The following is a 23,763-nucleotide window of genomic DNA, read 5'->3' as shown; positions in this document are numbered from 1 at the left end:
GCAAATCATAAAAGAAAAAACGTTCACTTGCAACACACCATGGGCCAAAGATTGAATACATTGGCCATGCTGTCAATCCAGCATGACTTCTGCCCCGTTCAAAACAACTGGAAACTCGGAACTGGGAAATCTCAGACTTCAGTGAGTTCAAGACAACTGGGAACTCTGACTCGGAAAATACATTTTGAATGGTTATCCAACTTGGAATTGTAAGCCGGGAACTCAGGCCTCTTTCTAGAGCTCCGATTTGAAAATCTCTGACGTCGTGATTCGACCTTTCATTCAGAGTTCCCAGTTGTCTTGAAAGCATGTTTGATGCCCAAAATTTGCCCACAGGAAGGACCACCGCGCCACCTTCCTGTTCAAGTGAGCACAGCACAACAATGGTGAGTCCAAAAAATGTCTTGTATGCTGCAGCATAAATTAGCTCATGTGCTTTTCTTCATGAAGAGGGGATGATATATAATGTTGTTGGGTCTGTAACCATGTTGCCAGTCTCTTCCCATTCAAATATTTGTTCTCAACTGAAAGTTCAGTAATAGACCCCTGTAATTCCATGTTGGCGTTCGTTATTATTGAAGGACAATGAGGTTCTTATCGACTTACACAAATCCTCAAGGAGTCAGTAGAAACCACATGTGTTCAAGCAAGTCAGCAATATCAGCTAAGGTTTTAAAAAGTTAGTAAATGAGGCTGAATGAACTGTTTCGCTGCCAGACGAAGCTCCGCTGATAACCAGGTGTAGCGGTGGTAAGGGTTCACTCCATGGTGTTGAAAGGAAAGCGCCGCTGTTGGGACAGCTTTCTGTAGGCACTAACAGACCCTCATTTCTGTGTATGTTTTTAGTATTGAACTTACAGAAGTGTGACTTAACAACTTCAGTTCTGTATATTTTCTTGAGAAGACAATACATACCAAACAACCCCAACCCCATATGATCATTAAGGTCACTGATCACTAAACTTCACTTCATGAAACTTGGTAGCTAATCACAATGGGATGCAGCCGTGACCCGATACTGTATATGTCAAGCCAACAGGGAATTTACAAAGGCACATCATGCACTGAACTTTCATGAGCAAATAGGTTTTCTTTTTTTAGACTGAATTAATATTTTGAATTTCCCAGACACACAGGGCCATTGAGTAATTCTGTCACTTACATAACTGGGAGAATAACATCTGTGACATTCACAACAGCAGTAATGCAGGTTTATGATAATGTAACAGATATGGGTATGGAGCTGGGGATGAGTGCTAATTACCACAGCTATATCCCCCTCTAATAACGGGCTAAAGGAACTCTATAAAATACACTCTGTTCTACCATGGGGGAATGGATTTTTGATCCCCCACCCAATCAATATCATCTATATTATGATTATTCCAAAGGAGTCGAGATAGAATACCATAATATCTGCCTCGGTCTTTTTCAAAGTCATTGGTTTTGGAGGATATGGGAAAACTTTGCAGCTTTAAAAGTCGGATTGTGATCAACCCACAAATAGGGACACGTTACTTGACGGCGTGTCACTTCATGGGGAAAGGAGTTGTTTTTAGATGGAATGTGCTAGAGAGTACACGCAGACACTGTAGATCCCATTACCATATCGTGGCACATGTCCGATAAAAGGTTACAGTACCTTATTGATCATCAGAAAGATGAAGGGACAGTTCACTACTTTCCCTTTCTCCCTTCTAAATCCACTACCTGGCTTCCTCAAAGGGAGACTGTTGACTGCTTACCCTCTCCCATGCCCCCTCATGCTCCCTGCCCTGTGGGTACAGATATGCAAAGGCTATCAATATCTACCAAACTTCAGAGGTGCCAAAATGGCACGAGACGACATTGCTAGTTCCGGCCCTCGGCGATTTGCTGTATGCACGCATGATTTAGCATGTTATTTTTGGTGAAGACAGATAAAACAACCAAAGTGCCTCTGAGGTTGGTCTAAAACCTATTAACAGTGCATCCTTGGCTTCACCTCTGAATCTCTCCGTCTCGGGCCTACACTGTAGGGTCAGCACCACACAAAATCCCATTTGTCCTCTCCATTAATGTCACAGCCTTAAAGCAACATATCATCACAGTTCCAGAAGCTTGCTCTCTAACTGTAATTGAAATGGCCCAAGGGGAATTCCTTGGTTCTGGTTTCCCCTTCATCCCCCCCCATCCCCCAACCTCCATCCATCAATGTAGAGTCTGGCCCTGGAGCTCTTGTAATGCGGAGAGGTTAACAGCGAGATCGCCACACACATGCTCACTTACTGACTCCTGAACCGTGGCGCCTCAGGGCCTTTGCATGTGTATCTACTGTATGACATTTGTGAAAAACGCCATACATCGTCATGTCAAGTACATATTCATTTAGCTGCCAGGTGCCAAGGAGAGCTCGAGAGCATCAACAGCAAATGGATGGACTTCAATGGGGATGTGATCAGAAACGCCATGCTTCCTTCAGATGTCGAATTCACAGGCTTGATTACACAGCCCCCTCGCGACGCAACCTGCTACAGATACAAATTAAACACCCGCGATTACACGCGGCTTTGAAATACCCTGGACCACAATCAATGTGATCCCTTATTTAAGCTCATCCTCAAAAGATGGAGATTTGACGATTCATACAAAAGGTATTAAAATGCTATACCTCACAACAACAGCAAATTGTTACTAATTAAATGTGATGGACCTGAAAGACAGCAAAGACAAGAGGCACTTAAGGTCTCCTGGTGTTGTAATTGTCAAATCTAAGGGATTCTTCTCTTTGGATTATGATCAAATTCTCTTTTAACATTCTTTAACAAATGCTCAAAATGCATTCGGTGTAATGTATGTTATAAGCAACGACATAAAAAATAATGTCTAAGCTAATAACCAGCCATGGTGACGTGCACAGACACAGAAATGGGCTAAGATTTCTGCTCCAATGTGCTGTTTTAAGCATATTCATCTGGCTTTCACATACATGAAAGCTGCCAATTGCCCTTGCCAACAAGTGGAGGACACTAAGTCAATCGTCCTAGTTGATCTCTGATAACAAGGATCTGGATGGGAGATCATAGGCAAGGGGCAAAAGCTATGGTCATCCCCCTGAAAGGATGGAATTGCCCCTCATGGGTCTTGGGCTTGCTAGAAGTTGCCCCATCTTCAAACAGCGCCAAAGAAAACCTTAGAGACGTGGATTTTGAAAGATGGACACAAAGGATTCATTGGCTCTCCTTCGGAACACATGGGACCCCCCAACCAATACAGTGAGCCTCCTCTCAGAGGGTCTCCCGTTGACTTGCTGTTGCATCCTGCCATGAGATAACCATTGTCAGCTGCATGGGAAAACTCCTGAGCTGATTGGCTGGATAAAGACCTTTAAAATCTTCATGGCTGCCCAAAGACTGGCTCATCAGAAACCTATCAGAAATATATCTTATGTAAGGCATGGATAATGAATGAAAACATTCGGAGGGGTAAATTGGAATGCATCACAAGACAAAAATGCATCAGATACAAAGATGGGCGCGATCTTTCTCTCTTCCCAGATGCATATGTTGATAGCCTTATTTGGGAAAAGTCTGTGACAAAAAAAAGTCTGTGAGCTCTGTATGTTGGGGGGCTTGGGCTTAAGTTGAAAGCGGAGCCCCAATTGCGAAGTGTGAATAGAGGGCTGTTTTAATAAGCCTGGTACCAGCTGAGCTACACAGGGGTCTGGCACCACCACTGACACCAGAAAACTGCACTGCAGATGAAGATGAGAGAGAAATCCAAGGGATCAGTCTGACCAAGTCACCAGATCAGAGCTCATGGGGATTTCTGATTTCTGATTCGCCATTTCGCTGTCCGTAAAAAGCAAGAAATATGAAAAATTAAGCTTTTATATGCTCAGTTGTAATCATTGCATTGTCTTACATAAGAGTCCTGCCACCGATGGCGTGGTTCTTTTGAACGCTTGTTAATGTCAAGTTGTCAACAGGCACATAGAGGACCGTAAACAGATTACCTTGTGTGTCCCCTTGTGTGTCCCACGACTCAATGATACTCTCCATGAGTGACATCCTCCTCTGACACCTTTTCTGATAGCCTGATTACATACTGTACAACCTAACTTTTATAATCAATGTTCGAGTTCGTCTTCACCATCACTCTCATTACACACTGTTAGCAACAGAGTTGCGTCTGTGCCAAGCCCTTCTGAACCCCACGTGCTCCGTTTGGAGAGAAAATGAAAATGAGATGAACACGACACTGAAAGAAAGAGGACAAGAGGCGCAGCTGCTTCCAGTTTACCATGTAAAGGGTTGCAGTTTCACGTGGCGAGAGCCAAGGACCAGATGAAAACACAAATGGGGGCATAGATAAGTGGAGCTTCATATATGGTGGGTGAATATGGTGGAGGGCACTATAGCTACCACAGGGCCACACTGGCGAGTATGCAGAGATTAGGGGGCCAGTGTGAAGAAGTCATGGAGTGTTAGGATAGCCAAGAGCAGAGAGAGAGAGAGACAGATGAGAGAGAGAGAAATGAAAGGGGGCGTGGAAAAGGAAGGGGGTGGTGGGCAGGGATGAATGAAAAGAAACAGAGTTAGGGAGCCACAACACTACTGGCTTGACCTGGGGAAGATGGAAAAAGCCAGGGATCCAATTAAAATCACACTTGGTCGGCCTTACCCCTCTCGCCATGCTGACGCAGCCCCACACTGGCCGGCCTAGCGAGGTGGCTCTACCATAGCAGTGAGCTTATTCGGGTGCCAAGCAGCGCTTGCAGGTTACACAAGATGTCTTACATGGCGGTCGTCTATCAAGCATCTCGCCCAAAGACCTGGTGGGAAAACGCGTCTCACCCTCTGACACATTGGTGGGAATCTGGCCCTGTATGCCATAACAGAGACCGGCACAGCAGATAGGCTATGTGCGACGGTGATTCTGACGGACTCCAAGGTGAAACAGACATAATCCCGTGAATTCGAATGTTACATGTACAGCCAAAAAAAAGGGGCGGCTGACTCTTGTTGCTAGGCAGAGAAGCAAAATAAAGATGGCGGACAATAAACAGCAAACTGGGAATATAGGGTCCCATCATGCAGTACCAGTGATTAGCAGGGAGAGGGGGAGGGGCAGGGGTGTGGTAGGGCTGAGTGGTTATGGAATATTGCCATTGCTTTGTCAGGAAAAATAATATAGAGCGGGATCTGTAAAGGCTTTCTGCACCGAAGAATTGTGGCTATTAGGGAAAAGAAAATCTAATTTCAGGGTGTTCCGCTCTGGCCTTCCTATGTACACCACCACTGCGCTTGCATAACAGATCAAATTGAGAAATTGATTTCCCCAAGCAAACAGAGATAATTTCTTGGGCAATTATGTGCACAATGGAATTACTGTCTTCCCCAAAAAATGTTTTCTGAGAGCAGATGTACCATCTTCGGAGGAAGAAATCATAGTCGTGACATAATGGAGAATACATAACCTTCACAAGGATAATAGTTGAGGTTTGGATATGATCATTTTGATGGAGGAGGAAATATCAAATAACCTTAGTAACCTGCAACACGTCTCAGACAGACCCTAATCCCAGAATTAATATTGGCAGTATCCAACCAGACAAACATTCGATTTTGATTGATATTTGATTGCATAGCCAATAAAGGTGAATTGAGCTTCCAAATCATGTTGTTGATTTCTGGTCAAAATCTTGGATAAATTACCATTACTATGCACGTTGATGACTTTCTGAAAATTCAATCATGTTGATACTTATGTTGAAATAATGCAGGAATAATATTAAGTTGACCAATTCTTTTGCCTGGTAGGACAACCTTAATAACATGAAGAAATACAAAAATAAAGTGTTGAGTTACGACCGGTGCTCTCTGGGTAACTTTGTTTCCTTATTATTTCACCAATAACATATCAATGTTATCATGTTGCATCGATGCAACTTTTTGATTCAATTGATCAAATAAAGTTATCAACGTACCTAGTTTTCGGATAAATTTAACCCAGGTCTTAAACAATATGGTTTAAGGTTTTGTTTGAGAATTGTATTCACGTTTGTTGACAACTCAATCAAACATCAATCAAACTCGACGTTGTTCTGGCGTCTTTGCCAAGTGGCTGCTGACTCATGAAGCAAGCATGACACACACCAGCTGTTGATAAAGTTAATCTAAATGAAAGGAAGGGGAAATGAACGGGGGGATACCTAGTCAGTTGCATCACTGAATGCATTCAACCAAAATGTGTCTTCCGCATTTAACCCAGGGAACCAGATTTAACAGATCTTCTGAGGTTCTGGAAGGAATAAGGCGCGACTCTCGGTCCATTCTAATGCTCATATTATTTTGGGATTGCACCTCATCTCACGTTGGTTGAGAGCCTTCTACTCCTCTCCAATCTGAGGCTCTGACAATTTGATCATCTCACGTTGAATATTACAGGACTTTTTTTACAAAAGTTTTCTGAAAGAGGGCAACATAAAAAAACATCATAGCATCCCCAATCAAATGTCTACTCTCTCGAAAAGCAAACAGTCTCAAGTTAAGCAATTCAAACTAGCCAGCTTATTAGTAAGGGGATCCTTGTGGTGAGATTGGTGGATGACTTCTCAGACAGATGGCTTGAGTCTCTGACATGCTCATTATTTATTTCCCTGGGCTGACAGGGAGGGCAAAAACCCAACTGCGGTCTAACTCAGTGGGGTTCGCAAAATACACCATCAAAACATCCTGCCTTGTCTAAAGAGACGTCCTCATGAATATCGTGTATGACATACACTAATACAGCATACTTCAGTTTACATGAAAGCCCTAACACGCTTATCACCTTTTGCAGCATCCTGAAAAGTGCCACCTCATGAGGAAATAGACTGTGTGCGCTGAGCTGGCGTTGTCGGCGATGGGTGCTGGAGTGAAAGCAGGCAAGGAAAGAATGGTTTAGATGGTGGAGAACTCGGTCAAATACATAATAGGACACACAGCTTGTGCAGCCATGTCCATTGATATCAAGAGGCTGCAGGTGATGGGCCTCAATATCCTGTAACTAAGAACATAAAGCAGACAGTCAGTTGGTCTGAGCTGTTACCATGACATCGCTGTAGGCCATGACATCATCGTTACAGGAGCATTGTGGGAGGAAGAAAATCAACAATGAACTTGTTTTAGTTTTATTTGGGAAAAAAGTATGTGCCACCATATTAGTTCACTTTCATCAGAGAAACATTACTTTTAGAGAAATCGATGAAGATATCTGCTGTGACAATAATGAAAACACTTCTGGTCTATCAAACTTTCAGAGTAACACAATCATATTGTAGTCCAGATTTGCACATCAGAGGTAGAGGATAGTATGCATGGGAGACCGAAAATGATTCAGAAAACAATCATGTAGCATAGTTCTATCTTCCCAAAATCGTCAGACACTGTCCCGACTAGCCACACTCGAACATATCCGTGTTGACGACTAATCTAAATCGTCGCTGCCCCCTTATACATAGAGGAGAGTATTCCAAGAAACTGAACAGTGTGTGACGAAAAAGTATGGAATGGCAGACTTTCTTATCTTTTGAATATAAGAAAAGCGCATAGTGTGGTACACCAAAATGGTCTCCTTTAATTATAAACTGCATGCACGTGTCTTTCACTGCACATAACAGTAAAAGACATCCATCTGCGCAAAAGCTAGATCGTTAGGTAGTATGATTAGATTATGTTGTGAATGAAGCAGCAATGAGGTCATCATTGTGAGTGTGATCACCATCAGGTGGTATGGCTACTGTACACTGAACCCTTTCCTCCAGTCAGACAAGTGGACATGGACACTTATTGCGTGCATCGTTTTCAGCCTGCCACAAATATGCGGCCTAGTTAGCTGTGCTGAATTCTGTGGTCACTGCTTTTCCAGAACCTATCCCTTTTAAGTAGACTGAAATGATTTGTGCCGGAGGCTCCATCTTTGACAGTGGGAATTGGGTATGTAAACTATGAATGAGTTATATTATAGTAATAACTATCTCGGGATGAAATGGGTAGTTTTAACAGTAATATACTACGGATCATTAGTGGCACTGTGTTCAGACACAGCAGACAGACAGGCGATGTATGGGATGGACGGCAGTAGGACGTTGTGCTGTACTAGTAGGATGTGTTTGTGTTACTGTAATATCTTTATGTGTAACTGTAATATCTGTACTAGGATATGTCTGTGTTACTGTAATATCTTTATGTGTAACTGTAATATCTGTACTAGGATATGTCTGTATTACTGTGATATCTGATAGGATATGTTTGTGTTACTGTAATATCTGTATTTAGTTCTGTCTGTGTTACTGACATATCTTACAGGATATGTCTGTGTTAATGTCATATCTGTACTAGGATCTGTTTGTGTTACTGTAACATTATCAGATGAATGGATGACTTATTAATACTGGAATAACATACGCTGGTTAGACAGTCAGCCAAATCTAATATTTTTCCACTAATTGGTATTTGGACCAATCAGATCAGCTCTTTTGCTAATAATTGGGCGAAAGTTCAGAATTGGGCTGCCTGTCTAAATGCAGCCAAAGCCACACACGCACATGGTTATACAAAAAGATAACAAATTGGTATATTATAACAACACTTGAAAGAAATAATAGAACAATCTATATCAGGGATATCTAGGGCTGGCTCGCTCTAAACATCAATGAATGAATTGTTCACAAACTGATTTAAAACCAATGCAAGTACACTGCGATATGAGTCAGATTAAACATCTGAATGGCTACCTCCAAGACTGGAATTCAGCCAAAACTGCATAGCAAACTCCCACAGAGAAACAATGGTGCAGATCTGTGCACTTACAACTGGGTATCAATTGCATACAGGGGTCAAAACCATAGGGCAGAAAGATAAAGTACATTAAACTTTGCTTTACAAGTCAACTGCATATAGTAAACAGTATTTGTTATCAACACCATGTATTTTCCCTGTACAGGAATAATGGTATTCATCTGAAGTACACTTTTGATTGAATTTCACCTATGGTTCCAAAGGTCTTCTTAATAAACAGAGTCCGGGCGGGGCCATTAGTTTTGCTACACAAATCAAATAAATATAGATTATATTTCAAAACATGAGCAAACTGGTCTAATAATCTCACATTTCAAAGTTTGACACAGATTGCCAATATAAAATGTTTACCAGACCCAACCCCAGAGAAACACCCACACTGTAAAGACATCAAACTATATTTAAGAGTGTCGAAAAAACGGATCCCATTTTTATTTTGAGGTCAAATGATTCGAAAATATGAGGAATTAATAGTCAAATGTAGTTAATCACAACGAATGGATAACATTCACCTATAGGCCTACAACCTTGAAAATGTGTGTTGTGCTTTTGCATGGTGCGCATGCAGAGATGGAGAGCTTGATGGACATTTTAGGAAAACTATAGTGTGATAAATGGACTTGAAAAGGGGGCCAAACAAACTTTACTAGAGGAAAAGCTATGACTGTAGCAAATACGCACATATTTGACGTCAGTTGCTGCTTATCAAATAAAACCTGTCAACTGTCAAGAGCTCAAGCATTTGGTTTGAATTTTGATGAATATCTTCATACGTGTGCACTCCTAATAAGATTTTACAAATTCATTTACAGTATGGGCATGTGAATAACACATTGTGCAGCTCATGGTTGGCTATTTTAGTCGAACCAAGATTCTCAGAATTCAGCGTAGGCCTGCCTGTACATAACGCAATGAATTTCATAAAACGCCAATTCAATTCCAAGAAACCTGAAAGTGAATGCACGGATATCTAGCACAAATAAACAAAGGGCGTTGAGTCTGCGTCACTGTGGCACTAGCACATTTTCTTTGAGAATGCATTGGGTTTAATCACACACGGCCTGATCAAAGGGAATAGAGACACTTTAATGAAATATTGAATGCATAATTAATGTTACAGTATGTACAGTATAATTTTAATTAAACATTTTAATTCTTATCAAGGAGGCCGTGGATTGTGTTCTCAACTGATCCCGAAAAAAAACGTATTTTACACAAAAATGCATAAAATATCCACACAGAAACAAAGAATGCAAGTGTATTCTGAGGAGGAAGGGGGTGCAGGGGGAGAGGGGATGATACTGTAGGCTTCTCCACTCATCCTTCTTGGAAGAAAGCAAAACAGCTGAAAGCTGTATTGGCCTAATACACCGTCATTTCATCTGATGTTTAACATTATATTTAACAAATGAGTGTAGTAGATCTTATAGTCAATATGTGTTTGAATTACATTACATTTGAATTACAAATCATAGGAACGCATAAATTGGTCCACTTGTTATTTGGCCTTAAAATTGAACTTGACGAGAAATAATCGGTTTTAATTCAGATTTTATTTCCAAGTTCTGCCTTACATTGAACACGACATGGGTAATGCACTTTTCTATGCATTCCCACAATACAATACAGTAACATTCCATGAATACCCTGTCCTTTACATATGCTGGTTTAGCCTTCCAAGCAATAATACATGTATAGTTCCTTTTATAACACTTTTGCTACTATATTCACATATAGGCCATTTACACATAGATAATTCCGTTAAATCCATTTAGTTTCTTCATCCTATAGCAAGCATCATTCAAATGATAGGCAGCATTTGTATTTATGATGTCCTATTCTAATTCTCCAACGGGAGGGGGGACACACGTCACTGTAGCCTACACATGTGTTAAAACAGGCACGTTTCTTACACGTGACATAACTCAAGGCCCACCACACATAGACGCACGTAGAGTTTGTGCGTCACGGAACAGTTAAAGCTTGCCGTCACGCATTCTGCAACGCTGTATATATATATATATATTAGCACGTTTTCAAAACTACGACACATAATGACTTCAACATGGCACATGTCTTTATAGCCTACAACATCAACAAAATACAATCAATAATATATAATCCAAGAATAGCAGATGTCATAACAAAAATAGGCCCACGTTTTGTAGGCCAACGTCACTCAGGCGACATGACTGACTCAAATGGATGATATGTCGTTATTACACTGCTTTGGTGAGAAAGAGTCCACGCCACTGTGGCACGTATACCACCCATTGACAATACTTTTCTGAAAGGGTGAGGCAGTGTTAAATGTCCTGGAGCTCTGGGCGAAACTGTGGCCTGCTTGGTTGCATGGGTATTGGGTGGGCTCAGGTCTATAACCGCTCCTCTGGATCAACAATGGATCCAAGAGGCCATCTGACCTATGTGAGGAGTAGTCCAAACTATTGTCGAATGTGTGATGGAAACGTGTCCTCAGACTTGACTCATTTCGAATCTCGGGGGATAGAGACTGTTGGGAGGAGGTGAGGGGTTGAGCGCGCGTCACGATGGTGGACGAGGCCGTTTCGCCTTGATCCGTTACTTCGGGTGACCTGGCCTCTGCAAGGTGCTCCCCGTCCCCTTCGCGCCCATCGCTGCGTTTCTCGCTGTAGTCCTTGCAGTGGAGCTTCATGTGCTTCCGGAGGGAACTTGGGTGGGTGTAACACTTCTCACACCCTCTGACCTTGCACATGTAGGGTTTATCACTGGAGTGCACGTGAGAATGCTTCTTTCTGTCGCTGCTGTTAGCAAACCTCCGATTGCAGCCCTCGAACTCACACTTAAAAGGTTTTTCACCTAAACGTGCAGAGAGAGAAATGACCGCTTGTTACGATATGGTGCCTAATGTGTTGTCAACCTCTGGGTTTGTAAACTCATCTAAACTTACATTATATTGTTATACATTTGCACATAAACAAGACAGTGACGATCGAAATAATCAACATTTTATGTTTATGAGCAAGTGGTGTGTAGGCTATAGGCCTAATTCCAAAACGTTCCTAAAATGTTCATATTTGAAGTCCTGTCGATTTTAGTTTTGGGTGCATTTTTTTCCTGTGCAATGCCAATGTGCAATAACCATTCACGTGAATACCTACATTACAAATTTTCGTGTTTGAACACAATTGTGTTGTCTTACATAACCTTGGGTCTAATATTAACCTTAAACTAACTTCGACTGTAGGCCTAAACCCCGAATAACGTGTAGAATTGCACAAAGTGTAATGAACATTCAATGGAAACCGTGGGTTATATTATAAGATCAACCTCCCCCCCCCCCCCCCCCCAAAAAAAACTCAATTGACACTTCTGTCGAAAAGTTAACCTGTCGAGATATGATGATAATCATGAAGATAATCAACAAGGCAACAAGCGGAAGATATAATTCCCATAGAAGTTTACACTACCCGTGAAACTCTGTTCATATCGTAAATTATTCATCCCAACAGTGAGACCAAGGCCGCAGTAAATAGGCCCATCATCTATCTCCCCAAGTCCTATTAATGTGCTAAAACTATGTTTGAACAATTCTGTCTTATATCCAGTTAAAAAGGCAGAAGATCACAAGTCATATTGCTACAGAGGAATGAGTATGTATAGGCCCAGTCTTCAAATTTCGATTAAGCCTATATGGCAAAATATGTTGAAACAGCATGGGTTTTATCATCTCAAAAAGTACCACCAAACCATAATTGATTTTCTAATAAAATATGTTTGACTATTTCTAGACGAACATTTATTAGAAATGCGATATGTTACTGTTTCCATACATGCATCTGCATGTACCATTCAATTAAATGGACACCATAATAATCATTCATTCGAAAGACATTTTGGCACGTACATTTGAACATCAATGTTTGCTATAACGTGGCTTTTGGCATGTATAATATTTAAGGGTTCTTACCATAAAAGTTTGCCACTGATGATTTTTCTCATTGTGTTGATTTAGACAACTCTGGCCACCAACGACATAATTCTTAATTTATTTAAGTCCAAATTACATTTATCTTTAGGGAAGCATTTGACTCTTTTATAAAAAAAATAAATATTAAAAAAAGATCAACATAAACAGTGTTCAATTATCGACTAGCTAAATGTCAACTGCACTTTAACATTTAAATCCTGTTGATCTCTGTGAAACTTAGCAGAGATCAGACTACAAAGGCACTGTGTTGTCTATACCTCATAACCTACTTGGCATGTTGTGTTTTTCTACTACTGCGCTTCCAGCGTTGTTCCTGCGCCCGCGCAGAGAGGAGTCGTCCCTACTGGGCTGCAACTGTGCGAAGCGTAAAAGCTACGTCACAACTCTCCGGTGTCCCGGCATTTATTTATTTATTTATTTAAGTGAATGAGTTGGAGAAGCACCCACATAACTGGGCCTGAACACTACTAGTTTGTATCTGTAGTACTACAGGTCTTCTGTCCCGCTATTAGCACTAGCTCATGCTTCTCTCCTGTACAAGTAACCCCCCCCCCCCCCCCCCCCCCACAACAATCACGACAGGCTGGCTATAAAGTCATCACAATATTACAGAAACTACACCCAGAACAACAGCACCACCAAAAACATAAATAATGACATCCACAGGCAAAAATATAATAATAATCATCATCATCATAATAGGCAAAACAATCAAAAGTTTGTTCAAATAATTGTTTTAGCTAGCTTTTTCTAATATGTTTGTGCACTATAAAATGCTACTATAATGCCATTATACTTACGGAGATAAGTTTGAGTTTTATTACACAATCTAACTCTCACAATCTAACTATTTATATAATAATATAATTTGATAAAATACAAACATTTCGAATATGGTTTAAATTAGGTTATCAACATTTTCTCAGAGGGTAAATTTAGTCCTCCAAAAATATACAAGGTTTTGGCAAGTTAAATGATTGTTTTTTGTGTATTTTACTAACTTTTATGTTAGCCTATTACTATTAATATTATTATTATTATTATTATTATTGACACTAATAGTTACATACCTGTGTGTGTCCTCTTGTGAATCTTGAGGTTCTCTGATCTTGCAAAAACTTTTTCACAGCCGTGGAAAGGGCAGGGAAATGGCTTTTCCCCTGTGTGGACTCTGACGTGATTCACCAACTTGTATTTCGCTTTGAAAGGCTTTCTGTCCCTCGGACAGTTCTCCCAGTGACACACGTATTGAGAGTGCTCTGGTCCTCCGACATGTTCCACTGTCACATGGGTGACAAGTTCATACATAGTCCCGAAAGTTCTGGCGCAGGGCTGCTTCCCAGCCCCCTCTTGGCTGTCACTCCACTTACACACAAGCTCATTCTTCAGGTTCTGTTTGGAGCACCTCAGGAAAGCGTCACCCACTCCACGTTGAATTGCCATGTTCAGCGGTTTGTAGAGACCCAGGAACTGAGAGACAAGTTGTTGGCTGTTTCCCCTGGGGCCGCTGATGCTCTGGCCATAAGGGTGCGTCCGGGTGAGGAGGTCCCCAGGTAGACCCAACATCACTTGACCAGAGAGGTCTCGAGTCGCGTCGGAGGAGCCATGGGCCTGCTCGTGATAAGCGGTGAAAAAAGCGTGGCTTCTGCTATCTCTATAGCTAGGCAGGTCACGGTACCTTCCAATCCCGCCATGTTGGTTACTTCTTGATGCCAGTTGATCAGTGACGGGTGGCATGCCGGCTCCAGAACGATTGGCTCCAATGATGATGCCCCTAGGGCTGTGCTCTAACCGGTGGCTGGGGTATCCAGAGTCTGCAAAATGGGGAACCGAATGGTCAACATATGCACTGTACCTCGTCTCGGGATAGTCTCGCAAATTGTGCGAGGGGCAGAGCTTTAAGGAACTGCCAGTGGGGTGCCCTATGTGCTCCCCTGCCAAAGGTGGCAGCACCACGCTGGGTTCAGTATTGCTCTCCCCGGGGTTGACGCAAGAAAGAAGGCAGCCACTAAACCTCGACAGAGTTGTCATGTTTTGTTGTGAGTTTGCAAAATCAACCAATTCTGTGCTCAAGATTTACCTAGAAATATTGTTTCCATTTTCTTTGCTGTTTATCATCTGTATGTGAAATTCTTGGCCGTGAACTTCGCAGGAGCAAGAACCAGACTCAAGTTCGTTAAAGTTGGTGTGACTCCCATGCCGTTCACTTTGCCCTCTTGATTTGTGGCAATAACCGTGGTAGTAAAAATGCTTCGAAACAGGCCATGGTGCAATATAAAAGCACAGCAGGCAAATCTGCTTTAAAAAAATGGCGCTTTGGGATTGGTTGGAATGTGGTATGATTGACAGGCGCTGGGTTTGTTTTAAAAGGGACACGCAGGCGTTCACTGCACGACTCCGTTTTCAAATATCTCATAGAAAATGCTTTGAAATGTGCCGCGGTATAGGCTACACTGCCAAATATTGGTGTCTCTTTGACTCTAGGCGCCACATTTACAACCGCCTATTTGTAAAAGTCTAACGTAAATGTCATAAATGTCTTCAAATGCTGGACATTTTTTTTGTGTGGAAGTCTAATAGACTACACAATTACGATATTGAGATGCAATGTTAAAGTATCAAATGTCAGAACTTTTCATTTAATTCCATGTTTATTTTACTGGAAGGAATAGGTTAGAAAAATACATTCTAAGTTAAAGGTCCAATGCACCCGTTTTTATTTCAAAATCAAAATAATTTCTGGGTAACAATTAAGTACCTTACTGTGTTTGTTTTAATATAAAATGGTAAAATGTTTTACAAAAATAGCATATTAGCATAGAGCAATTTCTAAAGCAAAAATTTTGCTAGGGCTGTCTGGGAGTGGTCTTAGTGGGAAGGATAAAACTAGCTGTTATTGGCAGAGAGGTTTGGAACTCTCTTTGTTATTGGTCTATTAACTAATTTACCACCTGGTGATGTCACCAGACAGGCCAAAACTCCCAGCCTGAAATTTCAGACGGTCTTTTCAGACATCTCTTACACTAAAAAGGCATTATCATAATTTTCACAATTTCACAGTAATTATTCCAAACTCATAGTGTGGAAATATATATAAAACACAGAAAGATCACGTTTTTGACTGCACTGTGCCTTTACGTTTCCGTTTTTCAAAGTCCTGAACAAGTGGGGTAAGGCTGCAGACAAAAACAGAGGAGGGTAAGCCCTATACCCTAAAAAGACCAAAATCAATCACATATCAATACATTTGGCGTACAACAACAACTATATTTAACTAAACTAAATAATTAAGCAACTTCAAACAATGGGTACATGAATGGTGGGGTACAAGCTTATATCCTCAAGGTAAAAGGGCAACAACGCTATCAAAACAAACAGACAATATGCATACGGATTTTTACTAACTATTTTGGAGAGAAGAAACGTCAAATGTATTTATTGATATTCGAATAGGCATACACTGACTTTCCAATGGCTTTCCATAAACCGCTCATTTTCTTCCATTATTGCCAGTCTACTTCTCAATTTCGCTGACAACTCTTACACACCGATTGGATTTTCTCACGTCGTGCTGCAGCACCTGTTTTAACGAGCATGTTTAGCAAAGTCAACTTTCTTCATATCTAGACACACAACTAAGTTAAACTGTAACTGCTGTCATGGCAATTCCTATAGGCTATCCTAACGCCTCTGTCATGTCTTATGCATGTAGGCTACCATCATGGGAACAATATGTGATGTACAATTATTTGTAGGTGTTCAAAACAAGTCCAATCTGTCACTTGTAAAAAAAAATTTTTTTAAAAGAACAGTGAAGAATATGACTATTGTGAAAAGTATCTCTCCAAAGGCTGCAGCGATACAACACAGGCTATGCAGCGATGCTGCAACAACTCATCTGTCTGGCAAACACATTTCAAACAGTAATTTATCCTGCCAAAGGATTAGAGTTGTATTTAGTGGGTTTAAGTTGTAAATTATACAGGCCAATAAACCAATGTTCCCAAATTAATAGTCCATGCGTCTTCGTTTGTTTATAGTAGGCCTCTATTTTCCTTTAAGCCGTTTTGTGATTAGTTTTGATGCAGAGGTGCACATTGAATGTAGATTTAATTAGTCAACTATTATTTCTCAAGACTGTATTGTCCTCTAACTTTCAAAGTCCAGTTTCAACATTGTTGTTCTGACGTCACACTCTAGGGACTAAGGCCCAGACAAAAGGAGTGAGAGGCCCACTTGACATAAAGTGCCGTAACATAGACAAACACCATTGGTCAAACTCGGTAATTATTGTAATGCATGCTCATGTTAGTCGGCCTTTAACCTGGCGCATTTCCGAACAAAAATGTAGAAAAACTTCACGTTTTAGTCACTAGCATAGTAATACGTAGCCTATGAAATAGTCTACAACGGGGTTTCGAGGTTTTAGGGTATGTCTTCGTTCCCGAAATAAATTGTAAAAACAAAAAGTAGATCAACAAATCTGGTAAAAACTAACTTTTGTGATCAATTACGCCCCATTGCCACCTGTCTCTGCATCACCTTTCGTTGAGGCCCACAATCTCTCAGATCTGCTGTCTATTTATTGAATATTGACATTGCATATCGCCTGACTTCCTTATAATAATAGCAACATGCAACATACGCATAAACAACCAGACATCTTTACATTGTGTGCTTGAACATTTCACGTAAACGTATCAATCCAAATATGTAGCTAGCCTATTTAAAGCCAAAATAACACTGGTGGTGCTTGGCGGTTTATGTCTGGTGTTTTGTGAAGAAGAAGAAGAAGAAGAAGAACAACAACATTTATGCAAAAAAATAGAAGCAAAATGAGTATAGACACTTAAATAAATAAATAAAACATTGCAGAGAAGTGATATAGGCTACTGTCAAAATGAAGTGAGTCATTCCAGCTTATGAAGTAGACAATTCTGCAGACTTGCCTAAAGCAGGATATTAATGTTTCCCTCATACACTATACACATGCACAATCCACATGAATGCCTTTGTCATCAATAAACTGAAACATACTGCACAGTACAATATTTATTAGTGTGATTAAATGTAGTACAGTGGTAGCCTACAGATCATGTGCACTTGTTATGGGGCAGTTGGAATGTTGATAGCCGTAGGATGTTAGTCGTTTTTCTTGAAAATGATTAGTTATATGGTACCCAGAAACACAAAACTGTACAGTATGCAGGTGTAATAGCTTTGATTGCTAACTCAAGACATACAGTTTACAGCTAAGTTGTGACTAATCAACACAATCAAGTAGTGTCACACTAATAATATTGATTGCATTCATTGTAGAATGATACATGTCAGGCTAACAGGCCTGCAATGAATTGATACACACGATCACAATCAAATGTCACACTTCACATTCAAGACACACAGCCATAGAATAGCAGAACCTGATGTAAACAGTGGTTTATGAGGCCTGAGTTGTAGCCTATAGCCACAGCAGAATCAAAATGCACTCAGGCTTCAAAGATCACAAAAATGCTGTAAATGGTTGTTCATCTAGAAGTATATATTATGAGGACAATATTATGACAGTAGTTGAATATCAGTGCAATAACCTAATAGATTTTACCTAGACTTAGCTCTATTTAGCTTTGTCAATGTGTCTGCGATGATCGAATGCAGTTTAAAATGGCACCCATTGCCCATGTTAGAAAGGGCCCTCTACACAGTAAATTGCACGGCATTGTTCATGACCTGTTATTACCTCGTCCTATATGGTAAATTAACAGGAATCATACCCAAATAAGTGACAAACAACTATGCTCAGGCTCTTTGTTACACTGTAATAGAGAGAAAAAATGCACAGGAGCCATCAGGGACTTCATGTATTTGATATGCACCCATTTAAATTCAGCAGAGGTTGAAAAGAAGCACATGAAAAAGAACCTAGCAATATCAGTTCATAGGTCATCATTTTTGGTGATTTAGACCATTTTGACTCTCTGATAAATGGTAGAGTGTATCCGTGTATCCGCATGTGTGTGTAACCCTGTGTTTATCTGTGTGTGTGTGTGTATCTGCGTGTGTATCCGTATGCATGTGTCTGTGTGTGTCTCTGTGTGTATTCGTGTGTGTGTGTGTGTGTATCTGTGTTTGTGCCTGTGTGAGTGTATTAATGTGTGTCTGTGTGTTGTTAATCTGTGTGTGTTAATCTGTGTGTGTGTGTGTGTGTGTGTGTGTGTGTGTGTGTGTGTGTGTGTGTGTGTGTGTGTGTGTGTGAATAATGTGATAATGGATGAGACTATTTCACTGGCACTGCACTCTTGTCATGACTTTATGAAATTTAGATGAATTAAGCGGTTTGGGGTGAGGCCATTTGCAGACAGATGTTCCAATACATCACAGCGAGGAGTCAATTAGTCATATTGATAAACCACATCAAAGATGTAATTAAAAAGCCAACAGAGAGTCAATGGTGTATATCTTAAACTTGCAGTAGACTCACTTGTTCCAACCCATGAACTGACCACGAACACCAAAGAGTGTACAGTTACTTCTTGAACTATCATGTTTGAAACGTGCCTTTCCAATATTAACAGCTGAGTATAACATGTCATTAGTAGTGGACGGGTTACGAACCCTGAAAGATGATGACTGATTAATACAAATAGTTGAATCTTTGAGCAAAGGGTGCATCTATGTAACTTCAAAACGAGTCCCCCAAAAATTGCAGGAAACAATTGAAGCACTCCATCCCACATAATGGCTAACGCAGGGAGATCCGGCAGATTTGTACTGTATTCCTCCTTTATGACCTTGGCTGCCTCTGAGTAGCAGAAGGGGTACTTGTGTCTTTAACATGGACAAACAGTGGTCAGGTGATATAATTTGTCCCAAATGGGACGGTAAACAACTTACACAAAGCATACAAAAGCCACAAAGTGCTTCTCATTTCTTTCTAACCATAAACTACAGACAGAATCCCAAAATGGACCTTAGGTTAAGGTGTTTTAAATATGTATATGAGCACATGAACATGTATACCCATTTGTTATAGTCCCATGGGATATAGGCATTGTGTATTGTCCAATCTGTTCTAAGAAAAGATGTAGGGATCAGTTCAATTTTGACAAGTGAAATATGACCCTCTCTCTTGGTTTTTTCGCTCTTCTGATTTTAGAGGTGAAAAGATAAGCCTTTCCCAGAAGCTGAGCACAAATCTATTCACAAAGTATATTTTAGACAATATTTTCCAATAACACCTTGTATCAAAACTTGCAACAGCTACTTTTGTTTTCATAATCATACCCACATGCATACCTAAAACAAGATTGGTTGAAACACGAGTGCATCTATAATCCTACAAATACTGCAATCCATTACAAAAAAACAATACATCAACACAACATAGCAGTAGCCCATTAATTTACTAGTGTATTAAACAGCATTTACCCATTTCATTCGAACTTCTTCATGTAGAGAATAAAAGACTAACTCAATTACTGTCGATCATGCAATAAATCATCTTTATCCTGTGATTCAATTCAGCAAGAGATTCAGTAGTTTTACAAATGCACACACACATAAACACATATATATGTATATATTCGATTAGGATTGAATTTGTTAACATTGATGGTGAATGAAATATAATATTTTTGTTTGGTGACTATTGGGTTAACTGTTGAGCAGGAAAGTTTCCTCGATAAACTTGTCGTGGGCTACTGCACGCGCGGCTTCAGCTCAGGCACCGCTACACCTCTGAGAGAGGCCCAGCCATGCTATTAATGAACAGGCATTCTACATCTACATTACATCTACATTAACCTGGAACTTGAATAGTTTGTCAAATATTTCAAATGTGAGCTATCAAATCATTTGTTTACCATGTCCAGTATAGTTTTCATTGGTAATGCTGATAAGAAAAGTACATTAGGCCTATCTCACAGTTTGTGTCGTAAACATCAATATAAATTACATATGAGTCCAGGTAAATTTGATAATATAGGTATATTTTCTGCAGGAACTTTGAATCGCAAGACTAATTAATTGTTCATTATCAAGGCAATGGCGTTATTATCAACTCAAGAGAGCGATTTGTATAGCTAAACAATAGTCTTTATAAATATTAGACTACCAGAATAGTGTTTCTGATAAACTCATGCGCATGCTCAGGAGAAAAATTATGAGCTTGCAACCATCTACCAAAAATGATTTCCTCGCTAAAACTACATGAATTACCTTGGAAAATATAACACTTAAGTAAGGCATAGCAAGCAATAAATAGGCATAAGTTATTTACAATTCAGATTGGGACATTCCACTGTCTGTGGTTGATTGTTGAAAAAGTATCGGTGTACAATCATGAAGAGATAGCATATCAGTTTGTACTCAAGCAATCAAACGAAAGCAAAATAACTCCATTCATGACAGTTTCTAAATTTTAAAAATGAGTGTTTGGCTGCACCACCAATGCAAACGAGGAGACGAGAATAAATTTTGTCAGCAAAAAAATAAGATGTTATACGTTCATCCAAATCAAAATGTTAGGCCTATACTGGCAATACAGACCGACAGTGTTGAGAAACAATATATCGAGGGCAAAAGACACAGGCCTAGTTTTCAGTATCAGGACCTACTCCGTTATAATTGCAACAGAAACAACTTTAGGTATTCTTAAAAATTATCCTCCAAATTGCATTTGTAGATAGGCAAAAGTGGTAGGTTACCTTTGCAGTCCTATTCAACAATTCTCGAAATATTTTTGTATACCAAAACAATTCATTATATTGTAGAATCTTGGTGACATCTGAGAGGCCTACGTTTTGATGATTCTAAAAGGAGCGTCGGAAGTGATTGTATTTTTTTATTTTTTATATCGTGATAGTAAGTCCAGTATGTGATCTTCAGTTTGTTACATCAACATCGCAAAATGTGTTTTTCTTGTTTATGTTACAACCAGATAGGTCATGGAAGGTGTTGTTGGACACTCAACTAGGCTATAGTATTTTCTAATAAGTTAATGTAATATAAATAAACTAGCGTTTGATGTGGTGCTGTTGAAAGTTGTAGATAATGCTCGCATCTGAATCAATGTACTCGTCTGAAATTCAAGAACATTCGAGTGTAGGCGTACCTGTAGGTGTTTTTTTTACATCACATTATGTGTTTGGCTCTCCTCGGCGAGCAACAGTTGCTTTTGATTATTTGGTGAAGACAGTAACCTGTAACAACACACGAGGCCTTAGGAGGCCAAAGGTCGGTGAACCTATCTTGCCATAGTCTGAACTCCAAGACTCCTGATACTGCAGAAAAGTTGGTTGCTAATAGAATTGAATTGTGTGTTCCGTTGCAGAGACAAGTGTGCACGTGCTTCTCATCGTTAATCATTTTATAGTAACACCCTCACTGTGAACATACCACATATAATAACCTTACAGAGTCCTTTCGTTTCAACAAGTCAATAAAATATCGAAGAGGAAAAGTTAAGAAAACTTAACTGCCTGTCACTTGTGAAAGTTCAGAAAGGTCTCCATAAATCTCATGTTCTAAAGCTTCAAGGCTATTCACAGTTAACTCATGTGCTCCCTCTCTCACACAGTGTGTGTGTGTGTGTGTGTGTGTGTGTGTGTGTGTGTGTGTGTGTGTGAGAGAGAGAGAGAGAGAGAGAGAGAGAGAGAGAGAGAGAGTGATGAGAATGTAAGAGGGTTTGTGTGTGAGTGCATGCGTGTGCGTGTGTGCGCGCGCGCGTGTGTGTGCGTGCGTGCGTGTGAGAGTGAGTGAGTGAGTGAGTGAGTGAGTGAGTGAGTGAGTGAGTGAGTGAGTGAGTGAGTGAGTGAGTGAGAGAGAGAGAGAGAGAGAGAGAGAGAGAGTGTGTGTGGGGAGGGAGGGAGGGAGCGCACGATAGAGAGGGAATCATGCCATTTTCCGTAAAAAAATGTTGTTGTTGAGTTTAGGAACGCAGCTGAGATCTATCTGTTCTAGAAGAAGCACACACGTTTAACTTTGATGAAACAAGATGACTGATAGGACTAAATGAAGAACATGTATCTTAAAAAAGTTACCACAAAAAAACAACAAAAGTTCTGAATATCATAAACAAGTGTCCCGAGCTGACTTTCAACGAAAGCACAGATTCACACACCCCACAGCATCCATACAATTACTCCACGGTTGCTTTCCTTCAAAAGAAAAGTAACCTTAACAATTTAAATATTACATAAATAAGAAAACTCACCTTGCAATTTAAAATACTTTTTCTCGAAGAGGAATATGTTGTGGGAATGATTGCGGGGAGGAGGGCGAAAGCAGACTGAAGGACTGATTTGAAGATTTTTCTCTTTTTCTTTTTTCAGATGTCTAAAATAAAGAATGTGAGCTCCTTCCTGGGACAGATCGAGGGGAAAGGGATGTGAAAGGATTGGAGTTATAAAGCGCCGCTTGAAGCACTCAACGCGTCTCTGAACTTGATCAGATTTTATGTGTCCTGCAGCGAGTCAGCGGCAACCCTGTGAAACTCGCTCAATGGCACGAATTTTTGGATAAGCAAAAAATCTCAGGATATTACAATTACTGCCATCTTTCTTTCTGTCTTTTATTCCTGCGTCTTACACCCAATAGAGCTTGGCAAAAAAACGACCCCCTCCTTTCTCAAGCGGCTTCAAGAAAGCCACATTTCGGATCTCTGCCAACTACATTCATGTTCTCAGTTAATAAGAGACTAAATACTCAGATAAAAAGATAGATAGATAGATAGATAAACATTAACATTAGTAAACATTAATTATGTCGTGTTACACATGTATTTAAAAAATAAACTATTCAGACAGGCTATAACCAAACGTTTACAAAATGATGTCCCCACCAAAATGCACCAATTAAAGTGTTATGTTTTTGCATAGAAGCTGAATTGTGCTTGTTGGTAAAACATCATGCTCGTGGTATGCCTGAATTCTTCAACATTAATAAAAAGAAAGGCCTTGGTCATTATCTGAA

The 23,763-nt window shown here is 40.2% G+C and overlaps 1 protein-coding gene and 1 long non-coding RNA gene across 4 annotated transcripts in view; both read right to left on the bottom strand.

Moving 5' to 3' along the window:
- Positions 1–23,763, bottom strand: part of LOC110488754 — a 138,982-nt gene that overhangs the window by 29,524 nt on the left and 85,695 nt on the right. The gene's annotated exons all lie outside the window — the stretch shown is intronic.
- Positions 10,357–23,197, bottom strand: LOC110488751 (zinc finger protein ZIC 4). Of its 3 annotated transcripts, none has more exons than XM_036942896.1 (3): positions 23,006–23,197; positions 13,863–14,606; positions 10,357–11,660 (listed from the first exon to the last, which is right to left on the bottom strand). In XM_036942896.1, the coding sequence occupies exons 2-3, from the start codon at positions 14,527–14,529 to the stop codon at positions 11,020–11,022; spliced, it is 1,308 nt and encodes a 435-aa protein (XP_036798791.1). In that variant the 5' UTR covers positions 14,530–14,606; positions 23,006–23,197; the 3' UTR covers positions 10,357–11,019. The 3 variants fall into 3 exon arrangements, with proteins under 3 accessions (XP_036798791.1, XP_036798790.1, XP_021416772.2); XM_036942895.1 differs by lacking the exon at positions 23,006–23,197 and adding an exon at positions 14,873–15,029; XM_021561097.2 differs by lacking the exon at positions 23,006–23,197 and having other exon boundaries at positions 13,863–15,024.

Source organism: Oncorhynchus mykiss, chromosome 14, assembly GCF_013265735.2.
Source record: "Oncorhynchus mykiss isolate Arlee chromosome 14, USDA_OmykA_1.1, whole genome shotgun sequence".
NCBI classification, from domain to species: Eukaryota; Metazoa; Chordata; class Actinopteri; order Salmoniformes; family Salmonidae; genus Oncorhynchus; species Oncorhynchus mykiss.
Note: the sequence above shows the minus strand (reverse complement) of the source record. Positions and strands in the feature narration are given on the sequence as shown.